Source organism: Lepisosteus oculatus, chromosome 8 (assembly GCF_040954835.1).
Source record: "Lepisosteus oculatus isolate fLepOcu1 chromosome 8, fLepOcu1.hap2, whole genome shotgun sequence".
Classification (NCBI taxonomy): domain Eukaryota; kingdom Metazoa; phylum Chordata; class Actinopteri; order Semionotiformes; family Lepisosteidae; genus Lepisosteus; species Lepisosteus oculatus.
This window is the reverse complement of record NC_090703.1, coordinates 52,321,569-52,342,433: the sequence shown is the minus strand read 5'-3', so window position 1 is coordinate 52,342,433 and position 20,865 is coordinate 52,321,569. Positions and strand designations below refer to the sequence as shown.

Here is a 20,865-nt window from a genome sequence, read left to right as displayed (position 1 = left end):
AAGAATAGCCATCTATGTGTGGTGCAAGACTGAGATTAGCTGAGGGCAGCTGTTGGATAACCGTGTACATGAGATGTGAGGAGACAGTGTCTTCAAGTAAGCAGGAAATGTGCAGAAAGATCCAGCAACAACATGGAAGCCCCCAGTGGGTCATGCACTACAGAACACTGTGCAGCCCTGGGAGGGGAGACAGACTGAAGTAAATGAAGGCTGCTGGTGTGTAGGACCAGGTCAAACACAGGAACCTATGAATGACATGGAGGGGCTGGACAATTCTGATCTGGGGACACAAGGCACCAAACTGCACAGCTCATCTAGGGAGGGATTCTAAAAATCCACTCCAGCGATGAGGCTGAACAGCAGATATCTTAAAGAGAATTTTAGAAAGCAAATGGACCATGAACTGCATCTTCAGGGATGGAGGCAGGAGAGAGAACAGAGTCCAAATACAGCACAAAACCCCTGTCAGTCAGGGAAAGCAGCCTGTAGCACAGATCCAGACAGCTTGGCTGTTTCAGAGGCAGCACAGTCCCAGTGGCATACAGCGCATGCTGAGTTCATACTGAATAACTCTTACCTTTGACGAGGCTGCTGTTTGACTCAGCTGCGCTATTCTTCCATCCCTTTTACTGGTCTGACATCTATTTGAAGGAGACCTTTCCTCAGGAAGCCATTCATTCAGCTCAAAGAAAATACTGGAGAAAGGATTTCCTTTGGTTCACAAAGATTGCATTGCCTAGTGTTAAAAGTATGAAAAAAAGTTCAGATTCATAATATTGTTTGAATTGTTATTTTCTCAAAGGGAACTAAATGCAGGAACTACAAATGTCTTTGTGAGTGTGGCCTAACTCCCATAGCTACATTTACTTTTGTGCCAGACTTTGTTGGATGTCTTTGAATCTCTGGTTCTAAACCTTCTGCATAAAGCTGGACATTTTGAAAACTATACGTGGGCTGAGGAGCAGTGAGCTCTGCCCTCACAAGGCAAATCACTTTTTTATTCACCATCTTCTGAAACTCTGTTCTGTGTCTACCGTCCCCCCGTGCTGAGTTTCATCTGGCTGACGCATAAAGCAGTAAATTAAAATAGAATTTGAGTCAACGCTGTTCTTCACAAGTATAAATGTTTGTGTGTCTTTAACCTAAAACTGATAGAAACACGGGTTCACAGAGTCACCTGTGCAGTTGATTTCTTGTGCTCGAAAATAATAGCCCAGTCAAGAGAGCTCAGCAGAAAAGACCAAGAGGAACGGGGGGGGTAGCAGGGTAAATGTCTTGAAAGAGGGGAGGGGGAGAGGAGTCCCAGTGGGTTCGGGGAGAGAGAGAGACTCACAGGGAGAGGCAGCACCTGAGAGGGAGTGAGCACCTCCCGACTCCAGAGGTTCTGACGAGACGAGGAGAGACAGGGCAGAGCGCACAGAGAGGAAGGCAGTTGAGCTCGGCTCCGCGCAGCGCTGGCGGCTGGGGAGAGAGGAACTTAAGCACTAATCCAGGTGTGGAGCACAGGAGCTGCTGCCAGAGTACAGCTCTTTCTGCGCTTCCTGCTCCAGGACTCGTCCTGAGGAGGAACAACCTTCTCCCTGTCTGCTCTGCTCTGCTCTGGGTCCCCTTTCTGAAGTGAAGGTTTAATTGTCACTGGTTGTACTGGGCAGTTATTCCACCACCTGTGGAAGGATCCGAGTTTCCCTCTTTACCAGGTAAGGAGTGTCATGTGTTATTATCTGAGTGATTAATACAACTACCAATCATATACTGCAGATTATTTTTTTAGTCCGTTTGGTATTTTCTGCCAAGTTCTTTTCGTCGTTTGTTTGATTTTGATATTTTTATATGGAAGCAGAGATTCTTTTTTAAAATTAGAAATCAAATTTTATAAACCTCATGAAAATTGTACCCATGAAATGTTTTGATGTGGGGGAAAAAGCTACAATAGGTAATCCTGTTAACAGTTCTGTTTATAATGCAGAAAAACCACAAATGATGATGCTTTTTAAACAAATCTGGTTATTATTTGTTGTTTGTACCAATCATTCGAAGTTCCGTTCTAAGTTAAAGACTCAATGTGAAGTGACATTTGTCAGTTACCAAGGCCGTCGAAAGGACGCCTCTTCAGGCACTGTAAGCAATACTTGAATCAGATACAGCAGTGTATAGAAGTGAACTGTTCATGTACGATTCTTACAGTATAGTATTTTTTAAAGGGCAGACATGTTTGGTTGCATCAAGGATCCCAGCATAGTAACTCACACGATGGCTTCTCCACGATGGCTGTGAGAGTTTAGAATACTGAGATGGGAACAGGTGTTGCTCTTCTGTAATGCTGCAGGGCAGCACCTCAGCAGTGCTTGAAAGTGTAGAAAAGGGTTAAAGGCATCAATGTTAAATTTAACCAAGTTTCTGTAATAACATGTTCTGAACTCCCAGTGCACCCAAATGAGTTCAGAAGAGCTTCAGAAACACCCCCAGGTAAACATGGGAGTATATCCCTTGGAGTACAAATTGAGGAGTCAGTGTGGGCTGCCCCCAAAACCCGCAGAAGTGCAGTAATTATGCAGCTGTTAAAGAGACAAGACAAATGTCATTCTAACTCCAGCACAACCTGTACAGATAGATCGCTGGCTCTGCCTGCTGCACTGAAGTCCCTCAGATTCTGGGATTAATTGCTATTGAAAGCAGCTGGACTGATCCAGGAGCTGGGGGGAGTCGTGGCTTCCTGCCACAATCACAACTACATTACTGACAACTTGTAATAACACAACTGGTCGTGTATCCAGCAGGCTCAAAGCCAATTCTTCTCTTTTGTCCTGCTTGTCCTGCGTCCTCTTACCTTGATTTATCAGGACAATTGTACCTTGCAGTGATTCTACAAGCCAGTAAAAATTTTACATGCTGTTGAAGCCCTGTAAGAAGGAACATTAAACTCCAACCAAAAATCATACCTCAGCTCTGTAAAGGGTAATTGTGATCATTTTTCACTGTCACTGAATCCATTTCTGTGCTTTGCATGGGCCTAGAGAGAGACAAAAATAGAAATGAGTTTTAAAGAATGTCTTCTGCGTTGTGTTAATTAGAATTATTTATTTATTTTACTTTTATTATCATGTATGTGTCCGAAATACAAAGTGATTCCACTGCAGGTAGCTGTTGCATTTACCTTTTTTCCTCTTCAAAATATTTGCAGCATTTTAGAAATGTGTTGCAGTTCATCACCTTTTTAAAGTGTTTTTTTTTGTCAAATAGAGCTAGTGGAGACTTGCAATCCTTAATGTAAATGCTATGTTTTTTCTTGGGTTAAATATTTTAGTAATGATATTTTTTCAAGTATTCATCAAGTTCTGGGTTTGGCAGCGTGAGACAGCTTAAAAAAAACATTTTCTTTCCACGGGGCAGACAAGACATAGGCAGGTGCAAAGATAAACCTTTCATTGTGTGAACTGACACAGACTGACAGAACATGAGATTGAAATAAAATAGTAACAGTATACAGATTAAAAAAGAGAGAGAACTAGTCGCTATAGCTTATACAGCTCCTGATTTGAAAGTCAAGTTCACATTAAAATAAATTCAATATGCAATTTCAGACACAGAGCTGATGAGAGGTGGGATCAGATTAATACCATGTACTAACCTTTTTAGCAGCTGGGAGAAAGTACATTTATAATGAACGTGTATGAATCTGAGAGTGGTGATCTCAATACCCTTCAGTTGCACACTTTATAAGAACTTAAGAAAGGTTACAAAGGGAGGCTATCTTGCACATTTAGCCCACATATTAGAGAAGTACAGTAGGGAATCAATCTAAGGATCTTATTTGGTGGTTTCTTAAAAGAATCCAAGGTTTCAACTCCAACAACATGGATACGTAGTTTGATCCACAACTCTCTGGGGAAACAAGTGGCCCCTGTTCTCAGGCTTAAATGCACGTCCACACTGCACTTTTACATTTTACTTTTACGGTTCTTTTGCAGTTGACAGAACCTTTGAATATTTGTTTTAACCTCCTTTCCTTCTCCCTGTTGCTCTTCATCATTTCCCTTTGTTCGAAATTATCTCTGCTTAGAATTCTTTGCTCTATATTGTCTTTTTCTTTTACGGGAAATATTAGTCAAAAGGTGTGAGTTTCATAGCCTTAGTAGCAGATTGGCAGAGGCAGATGGGATGGATTTTGTGACATTTGGACACTAGAAAGAAGAGGAAGTGGTTTTACATTTGTGTCGTGTTCATGACTGACCTTTCCGAGAAGAAAGCAAGCCTGTTTCTTTTAATAGTGTCTCTGTGTGGTGATTAGTGCAAAATGATGCTGTTCTGTTTTGCTTTTTTCAATTACTGATGCACATTGTCTGGATATTTCTTAACAAAGTCATGCCTGTACACCTCTACACACTCCCACCAGCAAACCTAATAACATCTGTGTGGGAGTTTGCCAGGCTGGGTGAATCATCGCAGGCTCCACACGAGCAAGGAAACCCACTGCATTGGAGAGTTTTAATTATTTTTCGTATTATAAAAACAGGGTTTGTAAGGAGCAGTTGGCATTACCTTTGCAGTGAGAGCACGAGTCCTAAGACTAGTAATAGCCTTCAGCTTCAACGATGAGGCCGCGAACCCTCACCAGGCCTCGACCTCACTTCAGCAGGAGACACGATGGAGTGAGGAAGAGCCATGTCTCCCCTGGGAACCCACCCCCTCCATGCCGGAGCTGCCCTGGGCCTGCTGCTGGCGCTGCCCCTCGTCCTGCGGGCCTGCCCCCAGCCCTGCAGCTGTCCAGGGCCCAGGGAGGTGCACTGCACCTTCCGCCATCTGGCCTCCCCGCCGGCCGGCCTCCCGCGCGACTCCGAGCGCGTCAACCTGGGGTGAGCCTCCCGTTCCTCTCCCCCACAGCAGTCCTGAAGGGCGTCAGTGACCCTGCTCGCCACTGTGTTCACGTCGCAGAGCTGCAGCTGCCTTGAATGATCAAATTGCAGTGCCATTCAACGTGTTTCCACGAGAACAGACATAAAATTCTAAATTTACACAGGCTGTTTTCTTTTACCAGTTAATCCAAAGCAGCGCGCCCTGCCTCTGGGAGCCCCCGGCGGTGCAGAGAGAATTCACATTCCTTTCCACAGATGGCAGCACTTTGTCATGTCTTGTCTCTCGTGGCACAAAGCTTTGTGCACCTCTGACTGACAGGCCCTCTTTGTGCAGACTCGAAACATGAACATCCTGTACAAGTAAAGCTGTCTATATTGTAATTGGACTAAAAGATAGCTTAGAAAAGAAGCAACAGTAGCTTGAATTCGTATGACTCCTAAGAGCCAGAGTGTTCTGCTCTGATTTTGCACAGTCTGGCCACCTTAAGTTAAAGTTCCCCCTTAATTCAGCTGGTGCAGTAATTTCTCCCTCCTTATCCTGATCGGCCGTGCAGCCAGGCTGCTGTGTCGCCCAGCTGGCACCCACACCAGTTTCAGCATCGGGAAGTGTGGTGCTCACATCGCTTTGGAATAAACTCCCTTTCTACTTAAGTTGTAATTTTCCTGTCCTTCATGGAATTAAAATAATTTAAAAAATAACAATTAGAAATAAAACTGCATGTTTTGTTAAAATTTAAAAGCAATTTGTTTTACTGTTAAAAGCTGATTTGTGTTCCAATATACACTTCTTCAATTGAAATAGACGGACCAATTTTAATTTTAATGCAGTAGGAATAATGCATATCAACAAGTATTAGCCTGTATTCCTTTTTTGTGTGCAGATTTGAACATAAAAAAGTTTCCAAATCTCCAACATCTCTCTCCAGCTACAACAATATCCAGGGTGTGGGCGTCTTGGAGTTCACAGCCCTTAGTCGCCTGGAGTTGCTGATGCTTCATGGAAACAGCATTGACTCTGTGTCTCCAGGGGCCTTCAGTGATCTCCATTCCCTGCAGGTACACAGCCTCAAGAGCAGAATATGTGTGGGAGGGCTGTAATTAAATGTGTTCATCTTTATCTGAAACACACATGCGCTCACAAGAAAGGGAGGTTAATTTATCCTTGAAGTCTCTGATATTGCTGCTTCAATTTAGAACAAGAGTGGGCAACCTTGGCTTTTCATATCCAAAGCATTCTGTCACTTTTATCCCTTTCAGGTATTTAATTTGCCATCTTGGTTCTGCTCACTTGAATAAATGAAGACCTCGTCCAAGCATAAACGACACAGAAAAGCTAAGGTCACTGTGCTGTAATGTGAGAAAGCTGTAAAAGTAGTACTAAATATTTAGTGCATTAAACAGTTTCAGCTCTGGAGCTCGGAGATCAGATTGCCAGTATGCCAGACTAGTACAGTCGGAGCAGTGCTAGGGCAAGGCAGACTCGAATTGGCTTAGCTTTAGTTTGCCTTGTTTTCGAACCGCAGCGTTCCCAACTGTCCTTCAGTAGATACATGTGCCCTGTGGATGGCAGCATGAAGTGGGAATCAGGCTGGTAGGAGCATCTCTGTGAGTTTTGCTCCCATGCACCTGAAATAAAAATGTTTTAACTTCTGAGACAGAAATATCCAAATATGTTGGATATTTCTCCAACACAGGCCATGAAGACGATGCCTTGTATGTTGTGTGGTTTTAATTCTGGATCCAGCCCAGTATAATGTAAACATTCAGTACAATTCTCACTTTAATAAAAAGGGACAATTAGCTTCTGGTTATTTTTTCCTTCATGTAATGTCCAGCTGTTCGTAATGTCTGTGTACTTTGTTGACAGATCCTGAAGCTGAGCTACAATAAACTGAAAAGGCTCAGCCCTGGCATGTTCCAAGGGCTCTCCGGCCTCGTCCGCCTCTACCTGGACCACAACACCATCGCGTTTGTCGAGCCTTTCAGCTTCAGTGGTCTGACAGCACTCAAGCTGCTGCAGCTGGAGGGGAACCAGCTCAGGGACGTTCACCCTCACACTTTCATGACCCTCTCCTTCCTGGGGAGTTTCTGGAGTTCCAGCCTCCGTCACCTTTACCTCGCAGACAACAGCCTTGAGTCCCTCCTGCCTGGGACTCTGCAGCACCTGGACAAACTGGAGGTGCTCTATCTCCATGGCAACCCCTGGACATGTGACTGCCAGATGCGCTGGCTCTTAGAGTGGAACAAGAAGAGAGAAGGTAGGGCCTCTGTATCTCTGTAGACGAGCTACAGACACATTAGTCTTTCACACCTGTGACACAGCCAAAGAGCACAGTCGCACTGGAGCCTGCGGGAATCACAACCTCCTGTCTTAGCCTCGCCTTACTCCCTGGGCCCTCACCATCATTCAGGATTTGGGTAAATGCAAAACACAGTGAAAGCAAGAAAATCCAAAGCATGATCAAGTAGTCAAGTTATATTTAAATTAAGGTTTGCTTTTCTATTTTTTAATTATTTTCCAGTAACAAGTGGCTTTTATTAAGATACAGATATAATGCCATCTAATGCCCTCAAAGCAGCATTGCCAGTTCATTTAATGTACTCTCAGTTTCAGACTACAAATCAGAAACACATTACCATAATGTATGCAATTACTAATGAAGTGCATAATATCTAGCTAAGTGTCTCATGTAGCCATCTGCCCTTTTTTGGTGTACTATGCATTTCTAAACCTAAGCATCAGTGGTTTTCAATGAAAATGAAATAAGAAAACAAGATCACTTGTTTTGGGTGCAGCCTTGTAAAACTAATCCAACAAAATGACACAACCTCCAGGGTTAAAATCTAAAACACTTGTGCTTTCTTACTTGTTTCTGCTCAGGGGTGATTAAATGCAAGAAAGAACGGGACTCTGAAGGCAGCGAACTCTGCTCTCTCTGCTCCACACCTCAGCACCTGAACAGCTCACAAGTCTTCCTGCTTTCTCCTGAAGAGCTCTTATGTGACAGACCAGCACTCCAGTCACCAATGAAGCTAAAGGAAAGTTTCAGCTGGGAGGACCCAGAGCCTGAGTCCCCTGTGGTCCAGGACTTTGACCCAGCCCTTGGACAGCTCACTTTCATGCTGTCAGACAACCAGGAGAATGTGGCGCATGTTGGCTGTGTTGTGAAACATCCAGGCGAAGGCACATCTCTTGTCTGGGAGAATCTGAGTGTGCCAGGGCAGGTGGCGGTCAATGTGACTCTGATAACCTTATTGGAATGCGAGATTGAAAAGGATGAGCTCCAGAAACTCTGGAGACTTATCGCCTATTACTACGAGAGCCCAGCAATCCTGGAGAGAGGCCTTGAGCAAAAGAACACTTCCAGAACAGCTTTTCAATACTCTCAAGTTTCTAATGAGGATTCACCATACTTCACAGAACTCAAGGGACATTTGCTTGCTGAGCCAGAATGGCTGCTACAGCCCAGGGTAACTCTGCAACTAAACAGACACAAGACTACTACCAAGAAACTTGTACTCAACTACTCCACCTTCATCTCCGACCACATTACTAGCTGGGGGCCGCACAGGACCTGGGTGCTGATACACAGGGGGCACGTGGATAGGGTGCAGACAGTTTTGGAGGGATCCAAAGCCACTCTGGTGTGTAAAGCAGAGAGTTCTGGAGAAGCCACCTTCGAGTGGATGCTGCCAGATTTATCAACAGCAAACAGTTCTCATACTAGGCTGGTGGCCTCAGATAAAGGCAAACTAATTATAAGCCCCACGGTAGTTTCTGACTCTGGGCTTTACCACTGCCTTGTACGGACTGAGGATGAAGTGGATTTGGTGTCCTTCAGGCTAATAGTGAGGGAGCAGCTGCTCAGTCCAGATAGTCTAAATGGGCAGCAGGTGTCAGTGCACAGTGGACACTCACTCACACTTCCTTGCTCTGTCTCTTCCGTCCCTCCCAGCAGAGTCGCCTGGTACCTGCCCACAAGTCACATCCTGCTCCCTTCTCCTCCAAGCAGGAGGGTTTACATGTCCACCAACGGCAGCCTGGTTATAACAAAGGCATCACAAGAGGATGCTGGAGAATACAGCTGTTTGGCCGGCAACCTCTATGGAGCAGACATGCTTTCACATCTTGTTTTAGTCAAAGAGAAAGTGGATTTAGTTCCACCTAGACTTGGAGGTACTGGAAAAGAGTCAACAGGTGGCATTTCTTACAAGAGGTACCAGGCAACACAGGTAGAGGAAGAGGAAGGATCAGGTGGTCTAGAGGTTGAGATTAGTGGGCCAGATCCTATTAGGGTACAGGACAAGACCCGTTTACAGCATGCAAGCTCTAGGGGAAATTCCAACCGAAACAGCAAGGCAAAGAAGGTGTGGGAGGGTAAGAGGAGAAATAACTTGTCTGTGAAGGAACTGGATCCAAAACGCTGGGCTCAGATACTTGCTAAAGCTCATAGGAAAGTCCCTGACACTACAACAACAACCACTCCTGAAGGAGATGATGGTTCATGGCTTTTAGCAACTTCTGTACCATCAGTGAATACAGAAAAGACATTAGAATCTGCAAAAAACAAACTGGAACTCTTGCAAACAACACCAACACAACCAATACAGCCAACACAGGATTCTCCTATACATGTTTATGTTGAGAGAGAAAAATCAAGTATTCCTATTAGACTTTTGGTACTATCTGAATCCATTACAAAAAATCCAGATAAAAACCCCTTTGCAAAACCTAATCCTCAAGAGGTGGCACAGCCTACCAAACCAAAGCCGAGAGTCCAGGCAGTTGAGAAGACCACAGCCGATGAAACACATGGGCGAACACCCCTTTACAGACGCAGGAGACCACAGCATAGAATTCGCCCGAATGGTTCATCCCAAAATCCTTCTTTCCCTTCCTTTACAAGACTAAACTTTAGACCAGGCAACACGGACTATACTCCAGCAAATCAAAAGGGAGACTACACTACTACTTCAAGATATAGTAACTCAACTCAAAGCACAGACAAAAATGAAAATTCAACTGATTCAAACCCATCGGTACATTACAATATTAACAAGGACTACACTATGGTTACAACCACCCAGCCACTACCTGTAACCATGAAGACCATGCCATCCTCTGTAGAGTACAAGAAATATCTCTCTGCTGCAGAACACAGTGGATCACCTTATAATATGACACCAGCTTTCACAAGAAGTCCAGCAATGTCTACATCTACAGAACAGATAAGTAGCTCCACAATCATTTTAGGTCACAAATTTACAAGTATCCAACCTAATATACAAAATACACCTTGGACTTCCGAGAATCGAAATTTACAGAGATTAATGTTTGAAACAGCTGAAAGAACTGTTCCACAGTCAACCACAAGTGAGAGTGTACATTCCCTGACTACCATGCAGTGGAGGGCTACAGTCCCACCAAGTTTTATATTGCTGCAGACTATACCTACTACACATACTGACAGTCTTTTCAGTAAACCAAAGATCAACCACATCCTGTCCCAGAGTCCTTCATCCCCCTTGGTCTCTACAGTCTCTACAGAAGCAACACATTTGGTCAAACCCAGCCTTTCAAAGTGGAATGCATTTTTTCCAATAACCCAGTCACCGTTAATCACCCCTGAAAAGGCACTGATGCAAACCGTAGGCTCAAATTCCAGGAGTCCAAGTGGGCCATATGAGAAGGGTGACAATAGAGGACTATTCTTCAACCAGCCAGCTAACACGCACAAAGACTTGTCACAGACGATCAGAAGGAAAGGGAATTCCTTCAGAGGACAAACTGAGAGCCTTTCAAAGGTCAAAGACAAGACCCCCTGGCTGCTTCAGCCACACAGTCAGAAAAGGTTTCAAGCACCACCTACACACTGGCCTTCCACCACCACCTTCTCTGGGCCAGTCCGTAACCTGGCACCAGGAAAGCCTCCAGTTCATGGCCCATGGCAATACTATCCCTTCCCTAACCGGGCCTGGCCCTTCCATTACCCCTGGGGCAGAGGTTTTGTGGTTACCAACCGTCCTGAAATCACAGCACTGACTGCCAAGCCTACACTTTCTGTCTCTCTAACATCCTCCCCACTGCAGAACACATCCACTAACCCAGCCTTCAAGCTACAAGTCACCAACTCGGGCACCAGAAGCAGGGACTTTCTGCTGCTGTCCAAGCTGCGGGACAGGTATAGGCACCCATACCTTGACCCCAGCTTTCTTTCACAACTGAGGCGAAGTGCCACCAAGCCTCCGAAGGTCACAGCTCTCACCTCGCGGCCTCATCAGGCTCCCACCTCATCAAAAAGCCACAGCCCCATCACGCCAGCTTCCCCATCCCTGCTGTCACCCACTAACAAGCCTTCCTCCACTGCAAGCGTTCTATTTGGCAGCCGGTGGCATTATAACCATGGGGCTCCTAGGAAATTAAGCACAGCCCTGCCGTTTCCCAACCTGATGGGCAGCGGGGTGAAGCCAAGAATCGCGTCTGTGAACTTAGTCAGCTTATCTGTCCTGGCGGAGGAAGATGTGTTCTTGCCCTGCGAGTCCTCAGGCGACCCCAAACCCTCAGTGTCCTGGACCAAAGTCTCCACAGGTAGGCAGCACAGTCAGACTGTTACAACACTGTGTCATATTTTTAAAAATCCTTCCCGGATGAAAAACATTTCACTATGACAGTTCAACTGCCAATTCTCTTGATTTCACTGTATGACTCAGAACAGCAAAGTAGAGGAGCTGGTGGTATTTGCTTTCTGCTCTGCCCATGACATACGGCATGAAATAATTGCAGAAGTTAAAATTTAATTTAAAACCCACTTATTAACAGATGAATATTATTTACACTATCTGGCAGACTTAATTGCTTTCTCAAGAAAATAATATTATTTTAATCTTTCAAACACACAAAACAAAAACCCTTTGCAATAAAAAAGCTATGTAAACTGTTACAGTGCTTCTGGTATAACATGACTGATACAGTGAACACAAAAAGAGAAAGAGGAAGAGACCATTCAGCTCATCTGGCCTGTTGCTGGACAGTAGCTAAATGATCCAAGGATTTCCTCTTTTCCTGAAAAAAGCCAGAGTATCAGTTTCAGGATTATGGCTAAAGAGAAGATAAAAAGAGTCTTAAGTTTCTGATACTTGTTTGTCTTGTGGTTAAAATAAGACCCTCCCAATGCAGGGCTTTTCCTGTGAGCTCAGGAGAAAAACCTGATTGCTCTTCCCTGGACTAATTCAAGAGCAATAATATATTTTTGTAACATGAAGCCAAAATAGGGCACAATAGTCTAAGTCTAGGCACAGTGCAATTTTAGGATAAAATCTAAAATTATACCCATTTAACTACAGTATATATCATGATATTCTTTTTTACTTTTTAATGCTTCCCTATTGTCTATAAGACAAAACCAACACAGACATTAATAATTCATCTTTCATGAGGAGCTTTATCTAACTTTTTCTGAAATACTGTAATATACACTGTTTTATGCACCACTAATGTTACTCATTAACTCATTTAATTAAGCAGAATTCACATTTCCTTAATCCTTGTCGACTAATTACAAAAATCCTATTGCTATACAGAAGATCCTCTAGTTTTCAATGTTGTTTCTGTAACCTTGCTTTCAATGAAAGTAAGACATGTTGGTCTATAATTACTTGGTTTAGTTTTGTCACCCTTTTTATGGTTGGGTGATACTTTCACAATCTTCCAGTCAATGGTCATTACTGCTGTCATGAGTGACTGCTAGAGAGATTTGCTAATGGGCTGTGAATAACATCTCTTATTTCCTTAAGTACAATTAGCAGAATACCATCAGTCCCTGGAGATTTTATGATGTTAAGCTTTTCTTAAACTTGTAACACACCTTCTATGCTAATAACATTGCCTTTGCTCAGCCTGAGGCATTTTATGCAAGTCATCATCGAAAACACCATCAGTATGTTAATTTATCTTCATCCTTTACTTTTCTTTTTTTGTTGAAGTTTTTAACTTCAATTACAATATATTCACATTGTTATTCTAATGTAGTTTTCGCTAGCACTTGAAGTTAATTGTAGTGCGTTTCTTTAACTGGTGACTAATGTTTCCCTTAGCTCTGTTTTCCTCACATTTCTTCCAGTACATGTTCTGACAGACTCACAAAGCATTCAATTAGAATGCAAAGGCTACCACTTCAGTTGGCTTATTCTAAATGTGAAGTAAATTATAGTTTTTTAAGATAACTTACTCTTCCTTCAAATGAGGAAGGTGCTGCTAAGGGTTAACCTGAATTATACCAGGATGTAACTTGCATGCACTGTGTGAAGGTTGGATTAAGCACAAGAGTTGCTCTCTGTTACTAATGATTCCTGTAGCGACACAGGGAGAAGAGATGCCCTAGAGGGGGGTCTCTGTGTTGCCTTTATCTAACCCATTGATCTTTGACTTGCTGACCTTGCTAAGGGGACACTGACTAATTACTACTTCCACAGCTGTACTGATTCATTTTTCTTTTTGTAACAGGTGCTACTATTCAAGCCAACACAAGGCATGGCCAGAGGTTTGAAGTTTTAGAGAATGGCACATTTGTAATTAAGAATGTTCAGCTGCAGGACAGAGGCCAGTATCTCTGCACAGCACAGAACGCATTTGGGTCAGACAGGGTGGTTGTTACCCTTGCAGTATTGACCCAACCGCCAAGAATTCTGCCTCCGAAATCTGCAGAGGTTTCTGTGTATGTGGGACGTTCTGCAAACCTGGACTGCATGGCAGCGGGGAAGCCTCAGGCCCAGATCTCCTGGATTCTGCCAGACAGGACGTTTGTGCGGAATGTGGGCCTCGTTGACATTAGAGTCACGCTGCTCCTCAATGGCACATTAAGGATCCAGGCGGCCAACTTCTCCAGTAAAGGAGACTATAAGTGCATCGCCAGCAATGCAGCTGGTGCAGACACAGTAACCTACCACCTCCATGTCGTGGCATTACCACCCTCTATCTACGAGGGGGCCTCCGAAAATGTTGTTCTCCCCATAGGGCGCAGTGTGTATGTCCACTGCACAGCCAGGGGGGAACCCCAGCCCAGCCTCAAGTGGACAACGCCAGGGGGCATGCAGATTAAGCCCTCACAGTTCCTGGGAGGCAGGCTCTTTGTCTTCCCCAATGGGACACTGTACGTGAAGAACGTTTCGCCGGCTGAGGCCGGGAAGTACGAGTGCTCGGCCGCCAACACTGTGGGGACCACCAGCAGAGTGGTGCAACTGGTTGTCAAGGAGGCCGGCAGCCTCAGGCATGCCCCTTCCCAGCAGCACAAAGTGGCAGCCACCTACGGCTCCACAGTGTACCTGCACTGCCCAGAGTCTGCCAGCACACAGCCTGGGGCCCTCTGGAGACTCCCTGCCAAGACCCTGGTGGACCACCGCCACAGGTAAGATTCCCACCCTGTGTTCGGCACAGCTGCTGGCCAACAGGGGCTGAAACAGAAGAGATCAACAGCTGATGATGCAGTTTTACCTCGTAAAACAATCAATCACAGTCAAGCTCAGCAAACCTAGGTAAGAAAAGTCCACCAACTAAAATCCCAAGAAAAGAGCTGTCCCTATCAGCCTACAATAGAGCACTCAAGACATCCTAATAGAAAGATGCTGTATCCTTTACCTAAAAAACAAAAAACAGAAAACTGAAGTGGAAGTAAATTCGAGTGGTTTCCCGATTAACATTTCACTAATAAGCAAAGGGTTAATAGAAGAAAAATCCATGCCACTTAATTTCCTTGCCTTGGCTTCTGAGTGATTCATTTCTTGTCAAAGTCTTTCCTCCTTTATAGCAGACACTTTGATGGACTAGTGAGTTTCGGAGAGGCCTAATTAAAGGCAATTAGTGTAATTAATGCAGAAAAAAGACCTGACGGAGCCTGACGAAGGTCAAACAGTCTGTGGTCAAGAGGTTCAGGAGAAGTGACGGTTCCTACTGCTAATCAGATAATGTGATTGAAAACAACCTCAGGGTCAGCCCCAGCCTGCTGCTCATCAAGTGCTATCAATTATTCTATTAACAACAGGCCCTTTGGAGCTGTGGGCGACACATCTGAAACTAGGTCAGTCTCCCAAATCCAATCACACCTACGCTGTCCTCCTCATTTGAGGTTTGCATAATTCAGAAGGAGACAAAAGTAAAGTTGACATCAAACTTTTCTGTAATAACAGCAGAAGTTTTGTTCAGCGCTGGCAAAGTTGAACTTTGTCAATTATGTCAACCAGCCAAGGGACTTTTATCTGTGATTATGTCCCAGGATTCACACTCATACTGATACTTTTTATTCATTATGCCAGGAGTTGCTGTCACTTAAATGCAACAACCTGGTTACATTAATAGAAAGTTTACTGTCACTGCAGTCTTGTAACCAAAATGTTATCCAGGCTAAGCAGGTACCTTACTGACTGTGGTCGTATTTGTAATTGATTGACCACATATAATTTACACATAAGCCAATAACTAGACAGCATGATCTAATGGATTCTCTAAAGAGCATCCTGGGAGTTTTATTAGGATGTGTATTTTATGTAGTTAAAAAGAGAGGAGTTGTAAAGAAAGGCTGTTGCTGTGATAGAAAGATTAGAATTGATTAGATGTTTCTTTTCATACCATCATAAAGTGCCTTAATGGGAAATTTGGGTGGGTTTTGACCTTATGTTTCTTTTTCTCAGTATATTAATTGTGTAGTCTAGGCTCCCCATCCTGATATTGGTCTATCTTGCACTCCTTCACTTTGGGATAGGCTCTGGGCTTGACATGACCTTTGCTAGTAATAAGCAAATTTCTGAGAATTGATTTATAAATGGAAACATTTTTATAAATTAGCCAGTTTTCCATAAAGCTACATTTCATGTAATTCTTGTGTTTGTGTAGCAATGTAAGTAGAGAAATGGAGCTCTTCATTAAGAGGGACACTTTGTTTTTTGTCTACTCCAGCCCCCTCAGACATGTTTCCGCATTCCCTAATGGGACGCTCCGGATCCAGCTGCTGACCGAACAGGACGGCGGAGATTACCTCTGCATGTACCGGAGACCCAATGGGGACGACCTCGAGCTCTTCCAGCTGGAGGTCCTTATGAAGCCACCGAAGATCAAGCACAGGGGCACTGTCCACAAGAAAGTCGGCTATGGGGAAAACTTCCGAGTGGACTGTGTCGCGTCGGGGCTTCCAGATCCCGAGGTCACATGGAGCCTGCCGGATGGCACCGTGATCAGCAATGCTCTCCAGTCCGATGACAGCGGGGCCCGATCTCGTCGCTATGTCATATTTGGCAACGGGACCCTCCTGCTCCAGCAGATGGAGATGAGAGACGAGGGGGATTACACATGCTATGCAGAGAATAGGCTGGGGAAGGACGAGATGAAGGTAAGAGTCAGGGTGGTCCCAGAGTCTCCCAGGATCCTATCCAAGGAGCAGGTTTCCCTCTGGGGCAAGCCTGGTGAGCCTGTGCACATGAAGTGCGAAGCCACTGGGGAACCTTCCCCCGCAATCATATGGCTGTCCCCACGCAATGAAATCATTACAGCTTCTTCAGGCAGGTACCAGATCCTGGGAGACGGTACCCTGGTAATCAGGAAGGTGGGCATGGGGGACCGGGGGACATACGCTTGCGTGGCCAGGAACACTGCTGGGGATGACATAAAAAATGTGAAGTTGGAGGTCGAGGGCGAAGAACCCCAGATTAACGGACGGAAGGGGAGCACTAATTTAAGGGTGTCAGCAGTGTCTTACCAGACGAAGATGCTGGACTGCAAGGCAGATGGCATGCCAGAGCCCCTGGTCAGCTGGACAACGTCCTATGGCATCACACTGCCTACACCTTACCTGGGTGGCAGGTTTCAAGTCCACAGAAATGGAAGCCTAGAGCTGCGAGGCCTTAGGAGATCTGATTCTGGTCAGTTTGTCTGTCTGGCACGCAGCGACTTAGGAGAGGCAAGGCTGGAGGTAGAGCTCGATGTGGCACCTACTGCAGAAAGGCCCAGCTTCCCTGGGCCTCACACCGAAGCGGTAATCCTCAAACCAGACGGCAGCGACGTTACCATGGAATGTCCTGCGCAAGGCAGACCAGCCCCAGAGCTCACATGGGCGCTGCCCAACAGCACCATTCTGGCTCCTGGCACAAGACTCTCACGCTTCCTCCACTATCCAGGCAACGGGACTCTACGCATAGTGCATCCGGCCCCTACTGATTCAGGGGTTTATCGCTGCTTAGCAAGAAACATGGCTGGACAGTCTGAGAAGAGGTATGTTTTAGAACTGGGAAGAAAGCCCCAGATCCGAGGAATATCAGGAGTGTTCAAGATTTCATTTGGACAGAGTATGAATCTCCGCTGTCCTGTTGATGGCTGGCCCCAGCCAACCATTTCCTGGACTCTGCCCAATGGTGTGGTTCTGGACAAGCCTCAGGTCAATGGAAGGATGACATATTTAATAAACAGTACACTTCATCTTCGAGACACAGCAACATTTGACAGAGGCACCTATGTCTGCAAAGCCACAAATGCATTTGGCTCTGCAGCTTTGTCAATCCCTGTTGTGGTGATGGTGTATCCCCCACATATAACCAGTTCACCACCATCCATCACAAGAGTTAACAGAGGATCCCCAGTCAAGCTCAGCTGTGTAGCTGCTGGGATACCCAAACCAGACATCTCCTGGACTCTGCCAGGGCGCACTACCCTTGTTCCTAGCAGCAGGTTCAGCTTGCAAGGTGGCATTCACATGACAGCTGAAGGCAGCCTTATAATACAAAACCCAATGTTAATGAACTCAGGGATTTACAAATGCAATGCAAGAAATGCTCTGGGGATGGATTTTAAACCAACATACCTTCAGGTGCTATGAATAGTTGCAAAGAAGTACCACAAAGATGCCCAACTATCTCAACTCAACTGACACAATCCTTTTTTTTCTCAGGCTGAAACTTTATCCCCCTACAAGTGCAAAAATATAAAACCCCCTATATAATACATGAAGCCTGTCATCAAGTCTCGGGTCTGGGCAACACAAGTAGCTAACAGAATTCATGCAACGAACATTCTGTGAACCTTTTATTTCCTGAAAGCTATATTGGTGTATGGTGCCAAGATGCACTGGGGGAAAACACAATATTGCAATTTAAAAAATAACTATATCCATACCTCTATGGCTTCTAAATGACGAACTGGTTTAATGAACAGGTTCATTTGTCTGTCTGCCCATTATCAGAAAACTGTTTATTTCTGAAAAAGATCAGAGTGCTTTGTGAATGACTGTGGCAGTACAGGGCACTACACAGGACTACATTGTGCACTGGGCCACCATTCCAGACCCACACAAGGCCAAGTGAGAGATACTGACAAGCCCAACCAGCATCTCTTTGGGTTGTAGAGGTAAAGAAGAGCATGCAAACTCTAAACAGATGGTGCTCCAGCCAAGAAACAAACCCAGGGGCCTCAAGCTGTGAGGCAGCAGTGATGTTATGTGCTTGTACCACCCTTAACAGATGCAATGTTTATTTATATAAATACTGGTATGTACATATTAAAATACATTGTATGCTTTGTACTATTTGAAAACAGTATTTATGTTGGATGTTTATAACAAGCTATTCTTTCTAAAAATATTTTTAAAAATCTCAACCTATCTCAGAGGAATTGGATTTAACAGTGCAGTTTTCTTCAGTGCTACACACCCCTGCTATTTGAAAATGAATACTAAACCATCCTGGATAACGTACCACTTTTTTCACCTGGAGAATTTAGTAGAATTTCAGAGCCATCCTAAAAACTTCAAAAGACTTGGCAAATGGTAATTTAATACCAATTATTTCCATAATTGACTGAATTAAGTAAGGGCTCAGGTGGAATGAGAATCCAAGGATTTCATCCAGCCATGACGAGGAGGAGTAGTGCTGAAGAAGGCTGTGTGTAGACGAGGCTTTCCTTTGTGCAAGTCTGCTGCACAACATCAAAGCCACCTTCTGGCTGCAGTCAAGAGATTTCAACAGGGTGCATTCCGTGCTGCTGATGTGTGTGGCACTCTGGAGAGCAGTGGTCTCAAAGACCGTTCCCGGCACACCTCGTTTCCTGCAGATTTTGTTCCAGTCAACAATTAACGTTTTTTTTCCTACCCTTGACTACTAAAACGTTTTCGTTAGAGTCAGTTAACAAAGAAAAAATCTCAAAGAAGTATCATGATAATGCTGTTACCAAAAATACTGAGGTATGAGAGCTCGGGTGGAACAGCCACCATAAGACCAAACGCAAAGGGAACCGAGAACCCTGCTGTGTCAAAACACCTTTCATTTCTTACTGTTATTCTCTTTGAGACTTTAGCTGTCCTGGATTTATTCTATACCACTCCCTGCACTGTCAATGGATAACTTGATATGAAGACTGTAGGTCTTTACCAACCAGAACTTCAATTTTCTTACACAGCTTTGTTCTTTTCATTGGCTGAATGCGGGGTCACGCTGATCTTGTGCACATTTCCCTAGCTCTTACCTGTTTATTGAAATAGAAAACCTTTATTATTTTCAGAAAACAAAGAAACAAAGATGAGATAATAAGTATCCTATTTTCAAATAAAAGATATTCTTATAAAGAATTACTGCTGGGATTTAAAGGCATACCACTGAAGGGTGATACATCAGAACCCGGGAAACCCCATGACAGCCAAATCAAAAGCACAGATAACTAATACAGAAAAAACGCCCAAAGGTTAAAAGCTATAAAGTATCAGCTAAGCATTTAGCTTTTCCAGGAGGCTTTATCCTGCCGACTAACCTACACGGGCACAGCAGCCCCTGTATCTGGATCTGGAAGGTAATCTGAAACCCATGGAGGAAGCAAGATCAGTATTATTTCAATAAGCCCTCAAAACCCCAACATGTGACTTTTGTACACAGGGAAAACTCCTGCAAGTAAAGAAAACTAAATGTAAGCAAAGTGCTCCAGTAAAAGGCAGGTTGCCATGAACTGGAAGATTGCTGTACAGGCATCCTTATTTAACTTGTCTCTACCCGATTTGTTTTCCTTTTTAAGATTTTTAATTATACCACCTAGATTAATAACTGACAGGTGAGTTTAAAGGTGGAGTGCTCATTGCAGAGGCTTTGTTTGTCAAAGCGACTAGATACTAGAACAGTTTTAAATTATAATTCAGTTAAAGGCTGAAAACAGCTAACATCAAAACACTGAAAATCCACTTTATGTGGCATCATCATACACACAAAAATTAAACTTAATTAGTGCTCAATCAATCATACAGAATGGTCTTTTAGCTTCACAGAACGTCTTCAAACTTCCACCTGAATCAACAGCCTCAAAGCGACCAGTGAGTCAGTGGTATTTGGGATACTTGGAAAGCAAGATGAAAAACAGTCTTCTTGTTCTTATTTTATCCTAAATTTGGCTTTATAGATCCAATTCTGTACCCAGAGGAGGTTGGAAATGTTGCTTGGGAGTAACTAAAAATCTCAATCGTATGTTTTATCCAAATTATAAAAAGTGAGTTTATGCTATCAATACCAATGTGTGTTGTACCATTTGAGAAAGAAACTGAAAAGGATTTTTATCACAGTTGTGTTAAGCCTAACCTTAATTCACAGATCGTATTCCCACATTTTGTGAAAAAGAAAAAGAAGCTCAGGTTCACCACCCCAGTCTCTTCTCAGCATGCGCTTTCTAACCTGGGGCCAGTGTAAATATCCACCTCTTTCTTTCAATTCATGATTTACCACTTCCCCCAGAAAAATAATACCAGGTTATAAAGTCCTTATTATAAAACAGGAAAACCCTGCAGGTCTTTAATCCATTAGGTCTGTAACAAATGCCTATATGTTGACTGTAAAAACAGTTCCAAAACATGACTTCAGGAGTCTCTTCTAAACTTGTCTCAGTATTGATATTAGAGTGTTGAAGCACAAATAAAACATTGTATGTACACATTTATACACTTTTTTTAATCAAAACAATTGCACCCCTTCCTCCTATCTGCTCCTCTGGTAAGTCTAAAGG

General features: G+C 44.0%; 1 protein-coding gene across 1 annotated transcript; it reads left to right on the top strand.

Moving 5' to 3' along the window:
* Positions 1-1,270: 1,270 nt before the first annotated feature.
* Positions 1,271-20,816, top strand: LOC102690744 (matrix-remodeling-associated protein 5). Its single transcript, XM_015351622.2, has 7 exons — positions 1,271-1,697; positions 4,634-4,853; positions 5,780-5,909; positions 6,721-7,111; positions 7,735-11,442; positions 13,357-14,257; positions 15,802-20,816. The coding sequence occupies exons 2-7, from the start codon at positions 4,663-4,665 to the stop codon at positions 17,708-17,710; spliced, it is 7,230 nt and encodes a 2,409-aa protein (XP_015207108.2). The 5' UTR covers positions 1,271-1,697; positions 4,634-4,662; the 3' UTR covers positions 17,711-20,816.
* Positions 20,817-20,865: the final 49 nt, after the last annotated feature.

Bases quoted from the DNA above. Each gene is read 5' to 3' on its own strand.
- LOC102690744 (XM_015351622.2), top strand. From the start codon at position 4,663: ATGTCTCCCCTGGGAACCCACCCCCTCCATGCCGGAGCTGCCCTGGGC. The intron at 4,854-5,779 runs GTGAGCCTCCCG...ATCTCTCTCCAG, and splicing joins TCCGAGCGCGTCAACCTGGG to CTACAACAATATCCAGGGTG. The intron at 14,258-15,801 runs GTAAGATTCCCA...TGTCTACTCCAG, and splicing joins CTGGTGGACCACCGCCACAG to CCCCCTCAGACATGTTTCCG.